Source organism: Clupea harengus, chromosome 21 (genome assembly GCF_900700415.2).
Source record: "Clupea harengus chromosome 21, Ch_v2.0.2, whole genome shotgun sequence".
NCBI classification, from domain to species: Eukaryota; Metazoa; Chordata; class Actinopteri; order Clupeiformes; family Clupeidae; genus Clupea; species Clupea harengus.
Window position 1 is genome coordinate 20151596 of NC_045172.1, and position 15699 is coordinate 20167294.

Here is a 15699-nt window from a genome sequence, read left to right on the forward strand (position 1 = left end):
ATGAAATATCAACATTAACCAGAGCTTTCACTGGTTTTATGTCAACGGAAGTCCCGCCCATTATTTCCAATAAGGTCAGTGCTTTCTGTGTTGTGGGGGTTGGCGAATAGTGTAGGTAGAGCTAGTGAAGATAACCTATCAAGATCATTGAACTGTAAATAAAAACTCTTTCCAAAGGTCTCGCATTGTGGAATACAATGTCGGATACGGTGAGTGGGGCTGGTGGTGAAATATTCTTTTTCCTCCTTTGTTGATTGGGTTGATAAACTAACGGAACAAGCTGATGGGCCGAATTGCAGTCTTCAGTCCTGCTGCTAGCTAGCAGAGAAGCTAGTTAGCGCTCAGACTATCCCCAGCACTGTGAATGTACAAGTGGCGGAATGTTTTGCTAGCTAGCTCGCTCGCTCGCTAACTAACTACTATTCCTTCGTTCAGCTGTATAGTCACTGTGCTTCGACTCTCTGCAACGAGAGCAAAGTTTGGGTTACTTTGATTTCCTTATACGTGGGCTGTCAAACTTACGGGAAAGCAATTTGCGAGCTGATATAAATTATACATCATTTTTGCGAATAAAAGTGAGCTCCTGAGTACTTACCTGTTAGCGACAAACATCACTGCAGTCATGCAGCCAGGCCTATCAAACTTAGCTGGTTGATGGTTGATTGTGTTTTTTGCTGCCCCGTCAGAGAGTTGATACATAAAACGTATGATTGACAAATGGCGTATAGGTTGATTCTCTTTCTCCAAATGTGTGTTATTGTAATTTATAAATATACGACAACACCTGTCTAAAGAAAATGAGTTGTATCCCATGAGGTTTGTCATTTAAGGTTGAACATAACGTTACTCGATGTGTAGTCGGTGTATGTCATGTAAATTATGGTTTTGTCCGCTATCAGCATAAGAACATCTTGTCGCTTTGTACTGGATAGCTCATGTTATCAGTAGTTATAGTCCTTATCAGATGCTTTTGAACTAACATAGCAGCCATGGTGCAGGGACAGTTGACTATGGATGTACATAGTCATCACAGCGAAGATGAATTGAGTAAATTAATCAAGTCCCTCTTTTGCTCTTCCAGGAGACCAAGCCTTCAAGTGACGGAGGAGAGAAGAAAGATGGAGAGTATATCAAATTAAAGGTGATCGGCCAGGTAAGACTATGTTAAGGACACGGAGAAGGAGCGTGCATAGACAAGCGGGGTGAATTGGTTGTCTGGTCTCTGTACCACTGGTTACATCTCCTCTGTGTCTACCTTACTTCGTCTGTATGTGAAACAGTATGTTGCACAAGTGATCTTTTGCAGGCTCGTGGAAGGGAATAGTTGATCAGACTTGTCTCCTTGTGTCAAATCAAGGGTGTGAGCCACTGACAAAGCCGCAGACAAAGTGTCTTACTAGTGTACATGCGGGAGCAGAATGAAATGCAGTGTTAGTTCGTCACATAAAGTTTCTCTCAGGAATAAAAACAACAACAGGCCTTAAGCAGGCCTATGATAAAAATATGACTTTGCTGATATACCCATCCCCATCTGTCACCATAGTCATGTCATAGTTCTGTCAGACCCCCATGCTATTCCATTTTATGTCACGATCCTGTGAGACAAGCTTGCAGACAACCGATAATGTTATCCCCTTTCTTTTCTAGGACAACAGTGAAATTCACTTCAAAGTGAAGATGACAACGCATTTAAAGAAGCTGAAAGAATCCTACAGCCAGAGACAGGTGAGATGTGCTCACCTGCTTTAAACTGTTAGGGACATTCAGACACGTATATGTAAGATCACTATTCAGATTGGTGGTATGTTACCCTGGCCTGTTTTGGTGTTAGTTGACTCGCTACTAAAAGGGTCCTTTATCATTCCAGAGATCAGCCAGGGCTTGTACAGTGTTTTAATATGAAAGAATAAACCTGGATCCCTGGTTATTCATCACTTTGACTGAGTCTCCGATATTTGGGATACAATTAATTCCTTTCAAATACTATGCTCATGCACATAGATAATTATCCCAAAGTGCTGCTACAAACCTCACATGTTAGCAAGCTAGACCGTTTACACAGATTTATCTGAGGCAATTGATCCACATATTACATTTTAAGGTTGTGGGTGATAATGGCTTGTATTTCTCATGGCAGATCAGAGCCTTCTAGTAATAGGCCACAGGACCTGGCCAAAATCTCATCGGCTTTCAGACCTTGTCTGCTAACCTCCCCTCAGAACCTATTAGTTATTTATTGTTATTATTTATCTTTTTTCAGGGTGTCCCCATGAACACCTTACGGTTTCTCTTTGAAGGACAGAGAATTGCAGACAACCAAACTCCCAAAGAGGTAGGCTCCTGGTGGTGTTGGACAGCTGGACAGTGTTTTTGGAAAGATGATGATGGACACACTAGTTTTATTTACATTGAATTCAATTCTCTCTCTTTCTTTCTTTCTTTATTTTTTATGTAGCTTGGAATGGAAGATGAGGATGTCATTGAAGTGTACCAAGAACAGACTGGTGGCCATTGGAATGACTAGGATAAAATTCTGCTCGCTTTTTTTGTTTTGTTTTTATTTTATTTTGTATGTATGACTTTATTTTATCCGCTGGTTTTATTTGCTATTCCCATTGATAGGAAAGGAGATCATTCAACCATCTGGATCAAACTATCCCTGCCTGCTGCCATGATCTAGAGATTTTAAAAGATGATGTTGAGCCAGAAAGTATAAATGGATAGATGGCATTTCCTTCTCTTCAGCAGTCTTCTTCTTCTTCTTGTTCCTTCTCTTCTTCTTGTTCTTCTTCTTCTTCTTGTTCCTCTTCTTCTTCTTCTTCTTGTTCTTCTTCTTCTTCTTGTTCCTCTTCTTCTTCTTCTTCTTGTTCTTCTTCTTCTCTCTGTCTTTCCCCCTTTCTCTCTCTTTCATTTCTCATGTATACCTTGCACACAGGATACAAGTCAGGACGTGTGCTTAGTGAGATCACAGATACAGTGACATGTTGTGTTCTGCCCAAAGCTCAGGACGATCCCTCATGATACTCCACTGCCCAATTGTGTGTGTGTGTGTGTGTGTGTGTGTGTGTGTGTGTGTGTGTGTGTGTGTGTGTGTGTGTGTGTGTGTGTGTGTGTGTGTGTGTGTGTGTGTGTGTGTGTGTGTGTGTGTGTGTTTCAGTTGGTTTATTGTGTGCACGATTTTGAGTACGACAAAACATGAATCTCGTGTCTCTAGTCTCTGTGGGCGCCTCGTGGCCCAACAATAAGACCACTGTGTGACCTATCTTGCTGTGTACTTCCCAAGCCGTTGTGTCGTGATGTGGGTTTGATAGTAAACCCTAATAAGGAACCCCTCCTTGAGTAAACATGCTTCCTCTGGGTACAGGTTGGTAAGATGTAGGCCTACCCTGAGTCAAGGACAAACATGCCCCCCTTACGGAGTAGGTACCAACATGTCAGAGACTTATGCCCTTAGAATAGTTTGTTTGTGTGTGTGTGTGCGTGCGTGCGCAGGGTAAAGTAGACTTCACATATACATGTTAAGTTCAGGCAGAACATCTCATTAATTAGGTGCTGGGTGAAGATGGAATGGACTTCATAGTAGGGGGATGAGACCCATACCCTGACCAGAGCTTCATAATGCATCTTTATTTAAAGATGACAGACTTCATTTGTTTTGTCAAACAGAGGTGTGTTGTGGAACTTTAACCAGTATCTACTCACAGTAGGGTTCTAATGTCAAGTCATGTAGAGGTGCAATCCTTTGCAATCAGAGAAATATTTGGAAATATCAGTGATATTCTTGACCTTATAAAATACGAGAATATTGACGAATGTTATGTTTAAATGTTTGACTAAGTCTGAATAAGTGTGTTATTAAGCCCAAGTAAGTGTGCATGTCTATGAACATAGTTGATCGTGTTTAAATATTTCATTATCATTGAAGAGGTGTTTCAGTGAACCTTGGGTGTGTGCGTGTGCTTTTTCTAAAGTGCTGTCCCCCCCCACTGATTACTTTTGGAAACAGGATTATTTTCTACATCAGCTTGCAGCACATGTTTTAACCGGTAATCATACTTATTTATTTGAACTGTGTGACTTCATTCTTTTTTTAAATGGCCACATGTTCACTGTGCTCACTCTGCCTTCTTAAGTGAAGACTCCCAGGAAATTAGTTTCTTGTGTGCGATTGATTGGCACATAAAGGTGGCTTTGTGTGTGTTCATTTCTGCAGCATCATACTTTGATTGTTTCTAATGTGTTTTTTTTTTTCTTTATAAAGGATAACTGATCCAGATGGTTTTATTGACATAGAAAGAATATTATTTTTCTTTTGTCTTGTTTTATAAATAAAATGTGTCATAAAACACTGTGACTCTGTAAGACACTGTGACTTCAATTTATGTATATACATCACTTTCTCACTTTAAACCTTTAAAAAAGTTGTCTTTTCACACTTCAAATATTATCTTGAGTGTTTTAATAATATATAATTATTATCTTGCGTATTTTACTAATATATGTTAAACCTGAGCATTAAAAATAGAAAATCAGTTCAAACTAAAGAAGAACAATACAGACGATTAACATTTTTATAAAGGACCGTAATGGTAGCTTACTATTATAACTCCGGGAAGACCAGGAAAGACTTTGTCCGTTTAGTAGTTACGGCTGTCTGAAAATGTTTTGGTTTTGACTTCTATCCGGCTTCCTTTAGCGTGAAATCTGATCTTTAACAGGAGGCAGAGAAATGCGCGCACTCACATTCCAGCAGACCGGAAGCTTCTAAGCCCCACGGGCATCTGGAATATTTGACTTCTGACATATACAGGTGACCTCTGTCATGTTACTTAATTATTTTTGGCTGATGATGAACACGTGAGATACAAGATATTTCAAATCACTGTTCTGTGTAGGCTATTCCGCAGACGATTCCGCTGACAAAGCTGCAAGTCTGCCAAAGTTCATAGGTTTTCACTGTGACCACTAGATGGCAATGTATAACAATGGTGTACAATGCAGTCGCACAGGCCAACGCACTTCAGGCAGTCACACTGGGGCCTACACTGCTGCGGAAGTACGGCGGGGCCCAGCGCAAAAGAGTGCGGCGCGGGACTAGAGTGCGGGTGCGGCTGGGAAGAAACTCACGTGACTCCAGCAAAATATATATAATATAAATCATTAAGTAAAAGTAGATTATTAAACTACAGAATTTAATTTGAAAGCATGAGACCAGCAATACATTACCAATGTTTTAAATATAAATGGCGGTTTTGTGGTGGTGGTTTTTACGTGTGCCACATTTTCATGGCATGAGCAGGACTGAAAAATCCACCCCGTGTAAACGTCCACCTGCGTGGGTTTGTCAAAACGTGAAAGATACGGGCGGTAAACGGACAATGGATATGTGAGAACGGAACTGAAAAATCCATCCCGCGCTGACCTCTACTATGATGTCTAGAACTATGGTTTCCTTAAGATGTGTCACTTATATTAAACATTATACATATGTAAGATGATTAGTGATATTGATATGAGGTGCATTTGACCTAAAAAGGAATTCCACAACGAGCTCGAGAGCACGGCGGCAGTGCCTGAAATCTCAACACCGTCTCATTTTCCTAAACGGCGGTCTGGTTTCAGCCCTCCGGTACTTCACACGTATGGTGAAACCTCTCGGTAAAATGCGAAAGGAGAATGTGTTGATGGAAGGTTGAGTTATTCTATTATTCTGCGCCCATACCTTTTGTGATGCAGAAAAAGATTTATGTAGTGTGCTTGATTTGACTGAAACCTTCTACTAATGGATCTGTTTCATGTTACATGAGGGGTTTTTGGCCATTAAAATGGTGGAGGGTGTGTGTAAGTCCCCCCCAACCCTTTAGCTTAAATAGTTGAATGCTGTGTGGTTGAGTTCTCATTTAGGCTAGCTGGTGTCTGATTCCATTCAGATAGCAGCCTATGGAAGAGTTGAAGAGAACAAAAGATCAGGCTGAGAGAAACGGAAACGCTAATGGAACGAGAAGTGTGTGTGTGTGTGGGTGTGTGTGTGTGTGTGAGGTGTAGATGATGTTAGGAGAGTTCCACAGTGAGAAAAAGGCGGTGAATAAGTAGAGATGACAGGTCTATGATTTGTGGATTGAAAAACAGAACCCCTCCCCTCTCCGCCCCTTCTCCCTGTTGGCAGCCGGCTTCGGCCCAGGCCAGGGCCGCGTCCGAACCAGACTCCGCCCGTCTCTGGCGTCCGTTTCACAGCACAGGGCTCTGAACTGCCGGCGAAGCGGAGCGAAGTGGGGAGCAGGGCAGGATGGAGTTGGGGGTGGGCTAGACTTGGAGCTACCAGAGGCCCTAAGGGGGGATCCAGTTACCCTGCCTGGGATACCTCACAGAGCCTAACCACAACCAGATGTGGGCCAGTCACAGGGTGGGGGAGGGGAGGGCTGTGTGTGTGTATGAGTGTGTGTGTGTGTTTGCACGCTGACTATGCTATGTCTTTAAAAAAGAGGAAGGAGGTGATTGTACATTTGTACGGCATGTTTTGGTTACATTTTTACCTGCCGTTCCATGAAAGTTTTAGCAACACTATATGTTTTAGCAACAGAGAGGGAACTGTGTCTGTAAGCTTGTGTGTGTGTGTGTGTGTGTGTGTGTGTGTGTGTGGGTGCGTGCGCATGAGTTCCGACCGACTGCTCATACTGCAGCTTTTGTAGGTGCCGACCCAGCTCCCCAAATCTGTTACATCAGCCAATAAAAATGTGGAACACAGAGGGTGAATTGAACCCTAAAGTTTTCCTGTTGGAGAACAAACATCCTCCATGTCTGCAGAAATCCTGCAATCGCTGAGGCCCTTCAATGCAAGACATTATGAGCACAGACTGCCGAAGATGGCTTTAAAAATAAATAAAAACTGTATTTACCATCATTTATGATTATGAGACGTTTCATTATCCTTCTCTCACACTGGGAAGGCTTCGTGTTTGTAGTCACTTCTACGCTATGCCACTCCAAAACACACACAAGTAAAGCACCTCATGGAGTGAAATTCATTTCATGCGCCTAATTTCACAGAACCCCACAGACATGCACACCCGCCCATGCAGGCGACAGAGGGGCACTGAGGAGAAACAGGTAATACTACACCACCGACTTCATCTGGAGCGCCAGTATCCCTCACGCTACGAAACATGTCTGACAATGCTGTGGACGTTTCAGGCTTTGTGTGCTCGAGTGCTCTCACAAACACCCAACACCATTTAGGCAACTCTATACAGACCGTGTTCAATGGTTTAATGTTGCCTCAAAAGGTGTATCGTTTATACGGAAGTCATCTGTTTTGCTTCCCTGTTGGCCTGTCCGCCTTCACACTGGAAGGCCAAATAATGCTGAGATCTGACACGTGTACATTTACATTTAGTCATTTAGCAGACGCTTTTACCCAAAGCGGCGTACAAGGGAGAGAACAATCAAGCTATGAGCAATAGCACTCCTATCCTGAGTGACTTACAGTACAGATGGTTCAGATGTTTCATCAGTATGTGTGCCCTCTGGGAAACAAACCCGTGATACTGGTGTTGTTAGCATCTGGCTTCACCAGTTGAGCCACAGAAACACAGGGCTGGGATAGGGACCGGAGATGAGTGAAGTGAAGTGAAGTGAAGTGAAGTGAAGTGAAGTGCCAGAACACCACATTACCCACCGTCACCAAGGCAAAGCTGCTGAACTAGAGAGACGCTGAATGTTAATATTAAACTTCCAGGGCTTTCTGCTGTTTCTTCCAAACAAAGTCTAAACAACAGGGTGAAGGAGGAAATGACTGAAACCAGATCTGTTCTTCAGTTCATTACATTTTTCTTCAGTGTTGATGTATTTCCTTATAGAGCCTCTGTCATATGGCATAATATAGCTTCACACATTCACACATTGCATAATATGTACAGTGGATTGTATAGTGTGTGTGTATATATACTGTATATGTACAATGTACAGTGTTTGTACAGAAGTATTTTTCTTCACCTAGTACATTTTATATTTATTGCTATTATGTTTTATGTGGCACTGTGGTCCTTGTGAAACATTACCTTGTTCCCCTGTATGTATGATACATGCTTATGCGAAAATTACAATTAAAAACAGACTTGACTGTACATTTAGTCATGACAGCCACTGACCCTGTAATAGATTTGGCCTTGATCTGGCCCACATCTGGCCCTGATCTGGCCCACGCCTGGCCTTGATCTGGCCCACGTCTGGCTTTGGTTTGGCCCTGATCTGGCGTGGGTCCAGTAAATGAATGCCACGCTCAGCACCAGAACTACTCCAGAATCCACTGCTGTTTGGAAAAGGAAAAGGCTGCATGTGGAGCAGAAGGTCTCTTAAAGACAGAGGAACCCAGCTCACTTTCAGCACAAGGGTAAACACACACACACACGCTCTCTCTCACACACACACACACACACACACTCCAGGAAAAGGAGAGCTTCATGGGAAAGGCTGGAGGACACAGCTTGTGACGGAGACGACACGGGCATGACTCCGGCATGACTGCGGCATCACGCAGAGCGCCTTGATTTGAGATTCAATTTACAGTGAGCATACAGCATTAGCGCTCACGTGAGGATCAAAGGAGCGCCTGGACACAAGTGTTTTTACAACTTCTTTCCCCCTCCTCAGATCATATCCTGGAATTTGGAAACAGAGCATTTCGCCAGCAGCATTTTTCCAACTCACTGGAGGCCAAGTGCTAACACATTTGTCATGCTTTCTGTGTCAGCAAGGATTAATGCCTGTCAAGTCCCATATACAAGAGAAACACTGCAGGAATACTCAAGGCTCCAGGAACTCTTTCTCGCTCTCTCTCACCCACACACACACACACACACACACACACACACACACACACACACACACTTACAAAAAGAACATCAAACAGCTGTATTATCACAGAGAAAAAGCAACTCACATGTATAAAAGCGGCTTTGTTTTATATAAAAGCATTCACTCTATGGGTCTCTGCATAGGTGTTGATTATGTGTGTGAGACAGTGTATGTATGCACATGCCAGTGTGAGTGTGTCTGTGTGCGTATGTATGCCTGTGTGAGAGTGTGTGTGTAAGTATTTGTGTGTGTGCGTATGTGTCTGTGTGCCGTGTGTATGTATGCCTGTGTGAGGGTGTGTCTGCAAGTATTTGTGTGTGCGAGTGCGTGTGCGTGTGTGAAGCTGTAGGCCTTTTAATGTGTGAGATTCCATACGTATTCCTGTCAGTCAAGCTGACAGGCGCTCTGGCTGAGGCGGAGAGGAGAGAACATACATGCTTGAGATTTCACACACTGATAACACCTCTCCAGTTAGGTGTGTATCCGTCCGTCCACAAGGCAGACATCTTGTTCATCGTGTCTAAACAGTTGGAGCAGACAGGGGTCTACACTGAAGCAAGGAGGTGCCCCGACACACTGTCAAAGTAAGATAATGTAGCCTGCTTATGTGAAAATGACACAAAGGACAATGCTTCTACATTTTTTTAAATTAATTAATTACATTTTTAAAACACGTGAGTGTGGTGAGTTGTTGTTTGAATCACAAACATCAATACAATGGAATAGGTAACAATAGAAGATGTCAACATTTCTAGTCAACCCAAACTACTTGTTCAAGATGTACCAGTATGTTGACAAAAAAGACTAAACTGGACAAACTGGGCCTACAGTGTTATTGTGACAATAGTAAAACTTTTGAGGGCACCTTAACATAAAGGTCTGTTAAATATCAGTCTCCCTCCCTCTCTCTCTCACACACACACACAAAGAGAACATTATCTACCAACTCCTTTCCTTACACTGAAATGGCATCTACCCCCTACCCTCATTCAATCAGCACTGAAAATCAAACACAAGAGAAGAAAAAGAAGGAGGGAACTCCAAACAAAAGGAAAGGATAGTGTTTCACGGAGGACAGGAAGGCTGGTACCATCTGCCTTTAAGGACTATGGGACTTCCTGTTGTCTCCTAGGCAGTGTGGTGAAGCTTGTGGCCTATTGATTATCACCTGTTGTACTCTAATTGACCCCAACACCCCACATCTCTGCCTCTGTGTGTGTGTGTGTGTGTGTGGGAGAGAGATAGAGAGAAAGGATTTATTTTTTGTCCTGTATTACCATACATTACATACGAATCATATACATTAATCAATAATATTTACCAATTTGACCAAAGTAAGAGTATGGTAAAGGATTTGAATCGGCTGAAGGCACGATCACTAGCGGTGAACAGTCCGAGTGAGGTGGATCCAGGATGTCCTCACTCATGGAATGCTTCTTGTCCAATCAGAAATTAATAACTTATTTGACTGGATCTAACTGTTGTATACATATTAACATTAATTAGCCATTAGTCTCCCTCCGTCTCAGTCTGGAGTTGGTTTGGGTCTGCACCAGATACTACAAAACAGAGCCTCTGAAGTTACTTCTTAAATTGTCCTTAAATGAAACACTGATTTTTCAGTGGGAAACATTAGTAGATTAATGGCTTTTGCATAGTTTCAGAGGCAAAAAAGAGGGAATGTACGTGTATTTCAAGTGTTTATGTTTTGTAGTGAGATAAGCACCACATTTGTTCTGGAGTCTGTTGTAACGCTTGTGACGTCTTATACTAAGAAGCTGTCATCTCAGTCTAGCAACGGGCTCCTAACAGCCCAAGAGAACTGGTGATGGGGAGGTGAAAAGATCATTCAGGACAACGTGCTTTCATGTTGCAAAAGTACAGTTAACTGTTATCACATGACCAACTAGTCAAATCGGTGTACTTCAAAGTAGATTAAACTGTAGTTACACTGACTTGCTCAGCAGGTTGGGGAGGCTACCTCTAAAACTCACTGCACACTCACACAATTTTGTTAAGATGTACAGTGATTAATTCACGTGTGATCAAGAATGGCCTTCCAATAGGTGGCGTTGTAATTCAATACTATGAACAGAGGTCATAGTGGTCGAGCTGGTCCTGCATATGAACTTAAGACTATGCCCAGCCTTGTTGGGTGATTTTCCTCTCATCTTGGGTGTGAGGGTTTAAATTGTGAGATACTGAAATACTAAGTTGTATCAAGGAATGTAAGGATGGCACCAAGCAACAGCAATTAACTACAGACCTAATTAGTATAATTTGTAGGCTTATACATCGTGCATTCCTAACAACTGCTTATTTTCACAGTTGGTGAGAGCTCAGTTTAGTCCCCAACACTTACTCTGAAACACCATTAGAAAAAAAAGTATTGGTTACTATTGGTACTAGTTGACAGATAAATGGGTCAAGTCAAACAGAAGTCTTCAGTATAGAGACTACTCTTCCTCATGTAAGCTCAGAAATACAGAGAGAGACTACTCTTCCTCATGTAAGCACAGAAACAGAGAGAGAGTTAAAAACCTATTCGTTTTATTCCATGAAACTGTACAGATACAAATAAGACCTTGTCTCATCAAAAACAGATCAGGTAGAAAACAGCAAATATTTTCTTATAAATACATATATTCTTTTGCACAAAAATGTGACTATTTACACAACATGTATCTGTGCGAGTTTGCATAATCTTACAACTATTCACATGCATACAGCCTACCCTACAGTGTCCCAACTGATATTTTAACTCCCATGGTGATTGTCTATAGGGGCTGATGACTGTATGACGGACATTACTGGGTGAAGCACCTGAAACACTCTTCATTAAAACACAATTTAAACAGAGTAACATGTCCAGTAAAAAGGTAAGCTATGCCAAATGGTTTGAAGCAGAGACATTACTAAAAAAAAAAACGTTTTTAAGAAAAAAACTTTTGTTTGTAAAATACAAAATTATCAAAATGTAGGGACAAGATCAATATGACAACACAACCATAGACAAGTGCAAACAACAAAACATGACATAGTATGGGCTTTGCAACTGAATTTTTTTTTAAACAAGAAAAGCTTATATAAAGTGAAAAAATGATACATTATCTATGAAGCAGGGTTATGTTCACTGCAATTGGCACGTTTCATATAGCCTATGGCACATTTTGAATGAAACGGTCCTGAATTCCTTGTCAGAATTGACGAAAACAGCACAAGTAAAAATGTTCTTTGGATTAGTTCTTTTTTTTTTTCTATGAAAAAGTCTCTCGGCCTGTGAAGGGGTTGGGGCCGGACGGTTCTCAGCTACTAACTTTTGAAAGGCCTTGTCTAAAATCAGTCATCCGTCACACTGACACAGGGTGCTTTCGCCCCCATTATAGTTCCTCATTTCTGAAATTTGTTTACTCAGGCTACAAGTCAAGTGTCTCTTCCATACTCAGTACAAATGTAGCCAACACACAGAGTGATTACACACACTGTGATCACACACACACACACACACACACACACACCCCGAGTGATCACACGGTCGTCTCGCCTTGGTTGCTGTTACTCAGTCGTTTGTAAAACCTGCGCCAGGATTGAAGCGTTTTGCCTGACCAGATCCAGAAGCCAGAGGTAATCCCCACGATCATGGTCATCAAGTATTTGATCATGAACACAGTAAAGTCCGGCGTCATGGGTGCAAAGTTGTTGATTGGGCACGGCACAGCGAAGCGCTTGCACGTCTGCATGTGCCATGTTTTCTCCCACTGCTCTCGGAAAGCCTGTTCGTAGAAGTAGCAGGCGATGACGATGGTGGCAGGGACTGTATACAGTACACTGAACACCCCAATGCGAACCATGAGCTTCTCCAGTTTCTCCGTCTTGGTCCCGTCGTGCTTCATGATGGTGCGAATGCGGAACAGGGACACGAAACCGGCGAGGAGGAAGGAGGTGCCGATGAAGAGGTAGACGAAGAGGGGAGCCAGGACGAAGCCACGCAGAGCATCCACATTGTAGATGCCCACGTAGCAGACGCCGGTCAAGACGTCACCGTCCACCTGGCCCATGGCGAGGATGGTTATGGTCTTCACCGCTGGCACTGCCCAGGCCGCCAGGTGAAAGTACTGGGAATTGGCCTCGATGGCTTCGTGCCCCCACTTCATCCCGGCTGACAGGAACCAGGTGAGCGAGAGAATGACCCACCAGATGGAGCTGGCCATGCCGAAGAAGTACAGGATCATGAACAGGATGGTACAGCCCTCCTTTTTGGTACCTTGAGCCACTGTCCTGAAGGCGTCGTCTTTAAACTTGTCGATGCAGACAACTTTGTCCTCCAAGAGGAATCCTGCCGCGTAGGCCACGGCCACCATGAAATAGCAGCCAGACAGGAAGATGATGGGGCGCTCGGGGTACCGGAACCGCCTCATGTCCACCAGATACGTGAGCACCGTGAACAGGGTGCTCACGCAGCACAGTATGGACCAAATGCCCACCCAAAGCCGCCCGAATTTCATTTCCTCTTCGCGAAAGTACATCAGGCCCAAACTGTGGGATTCCTTAGGCTCACAGGGGGCGCCACAGTCCTTCACCCCCATAAACTGGTAGTTGAGGTAAGTGGGGACGGAGAGCTGCAGCGGGCAAGTGAAAGGCTGGTGTGGTCGGCCTATGTGTGGGGGGAAGGTGACAATCTCAGGCAGCCGAGGCGTTGGGTTCGCCGTGGGGGGGTCGGTATCGGAGGTGTTCTGACCCACGCAGATCTCTCCGGCTCCGTGCACCGGGAAGTTCTCGCAGCGCAACCTCTCCGGCCACTGGAAGCCGAACTTGTTCATGAGCGCCTCGCAGCCCTGTCGTGCCCGTTCACACAGCGACCTGCACGGGGGGATGGCCTGCTCAAGCACCGTGCACACTGGTGCGTACATGGAGCACAGAAAAAACTTCAGGTCCGGTGAACACTGCACCTTAACCAGTGGGTAGAACTGGTGTACTTCCAAACCGGCGTCCTCTTGGTTGGTATGACCCAGAAGATTTGGCATAATGGTCTGATTGTAAGCGATGTCTGTGCACAGGGGAATCGAAATAGGTTGACAAAAGCCGTGCTCCGGTACAGAGATGCCCTTCTCTCCGTGGTACTGACCCCCACTAGGCTGAAGCAGCAGGATCCCGACCGCCAATGTGCACCTCGCCAGTAGAACAAAGTCCCAGGTTTTGGTTACCGCCATGATGATGAATAGCTAACAAACTCAGTACCGTGAGATTTAAAAAGTTGCCTTTACGTCGTCTAAAGAGGATTCCTGAGGAAAACTACACAAAAGACGTTTTTGTTTTCTTAACAGTTTGGGCAAAGCAGTTCTTTCGATAGGCTACAGAACAAATGCAGGCTACCTTAGATTATTTTTCAGATGCCCCGAGTATCCTTCACATTCCTTTATCCCCGTAGTTCAGGCACTCAAGGAAAATGGTGGATAGTTAAGTTTTCCATGCTCCAATTGAAAATGTGCAAAGTAAACTGAAAAGTCCAGCTGAATGAAGAGAACGTGCATGCACAGAAGTTTCTTACGGTCTTCAACCTCTTCGTGGTTTTATATTCCTTTTGTCGATGTACTTGATACCGTTAGCTACCGTAGAGTCATACGTGTAACGTTGTGGATCAATTTTCCTTTGGATTCGCTGTGTCCACTGCTTAGATAGGCAAGCTACTCCACCGCAAAGTTCAGTCGAATCCGCATGGCATTCCAGCACTCTTTTTCGCGAAGAAAACGTATGCCTACGCCGAACAAACTTCACAATATAATGTTTTGCACTAACCTACATTACACCACGATTCACAATGGACCTGCGTGTACCGGATTTATGAGCTTTCCTCTAGCATCAACGCCTATCTTCTCTCTAAAAAGTTGCTACATTGGCTCCACAATCCCGAAGCGATGATACGCCGGTTTCCAGAAGCCCCCCATTCACAACACCTCAACTCGCACTGTGGGGCGCCTTGAAACTTAGTCCTCTTGGCCAATCGCATGCTTTGTTTTTCTTAGCGCTGCATCTCCCATTGGACACCAGGACTCGAGACAGAAAGGGCGGAGATGTTGGAACTTTCTTTAATGAAGTCCTTTTTCGAATTATGTCGTTAAGATTCGGTGTGATTTCAGAATAGGCTACATAGGCTTTTTATGTCTTTTTATTTACTTGTTTGTAACGGATTGTCTTGTTTGCTCACCGTAGAAAATACCTCTAGCGCAGTTGAACCCCCAAATCGGTGAAGTTGGTATCTTATTTCAGGGTGGAGTGGAAAAGCCCCTCATTGTTTCCTGTAGGTTTACAGATTTGGGGCAATGGTAACCTACGTCTATAAGACCTATTTTTATATCTACGTTTGTACGTGTGCGTTCAAGGTTTCTTTAAGAGAAAAAAAGAATACATTTTTTTATTTCAAGATACAAAGTCAACCCACCCCTTGTCCAAATGCACACACAGACTGTGACCGTAAAATCTGATTTTAAAATGTTAGTTCCATGAGGGACCGATGTTGACACAATGGAAAGGGGCTCGGGAGACGATCATTAATTTAACTGACTCAATGCAAAACCAATTAAGTTAAAGGCAATTTAGCATCATCTTGATAACGAGAAACATTTTGGCCTCTAATCAGTATAACAAGAAAGGTGATAAAGAGGGAGGAGTTACCACGTAACTGCAAACAAATGCAACGTGCCACAAACGAGAAATTTGAGCCGGAAAAATTTACATTTGGTCTTGGTCTTGAAAATTAACATTGAGGCCTTTTCGATGTTTTAACAAGTCAAGTAGGGATGAACATATTGTGTAATTTACACGCACACGTATGAAAAGTACTGTAGC

General features: G+C 43.4%; 2 protein-coding genes across 2 annotated transcripts; one reads left to right on the forward strand and one right to left on the reverse strand.

Annotated features, from left to right (window-relative positions):
* Nucleotides 1–73: 73 nt before the first annotated feature.
* On the forward strand, nt 74–4348 carry sumo1 (small ubiquitin like modifier 1). Its single transcript, XM_012829275.3, has 5 exons — nt 74–209; nt 1082–1153; nt 1648–1725; nt 2261–2332; nt 2456–4348. Exons 1-5 carry the CDS (start codon nt 198–200, stop codon nt 2522–2524), a joined length of 303 nt encoding a protein of 100 aa, XP_012684729.1. The 5' UTR covers nt 74–197; the 3' UTR covers nt 2525–4348.
* A 7038-nt stretch (nt 4349–11386) lies between these two features.
* fzd7b (frizzled class receptor 7b) lies at nt 11387–14827 on the reverse strand. Its single transcript, XM_012829282.3, has one exon. It carries the CDS (start codon nt 14061–14063, stop codon nt 12381–12383), a length of 1683 nt encoding a protein of 560 aa, XP_012684736.1. The 5' UTR covers nt 14064–14827; the 3' UTR covers nt 11387–12380.
* Nucleotides 14828–15699: the final 872 nt, after the last annotated feature.

Bases quoted from the DNA above. Each gene is read 5' to 3' on its own strand.
- fzd7b (XM_012829282.3), bottom strand. From the start codon at position 14,063: ATGGCGGTAACCAAAACCTGGGACTTTGTTCTACTGGCGAGGTGCACA.
- sumo1 (XM_012829275.3), top strand. The intron at 1,154-1,647 runs GTAAGACTATGT...TTTCTTTTCTAG, and splicing joins AATTAAAGGTGATCGGCCAG to GACAACAGTGAAATTCACTT. The intron at 1,726-2,260 runs GTGAGATGTGCT...ATCTTTTTTCAG, and splicing joins AATCCTACAGCCAGAGACAG to GGTGTCCCCATGAACACCTT.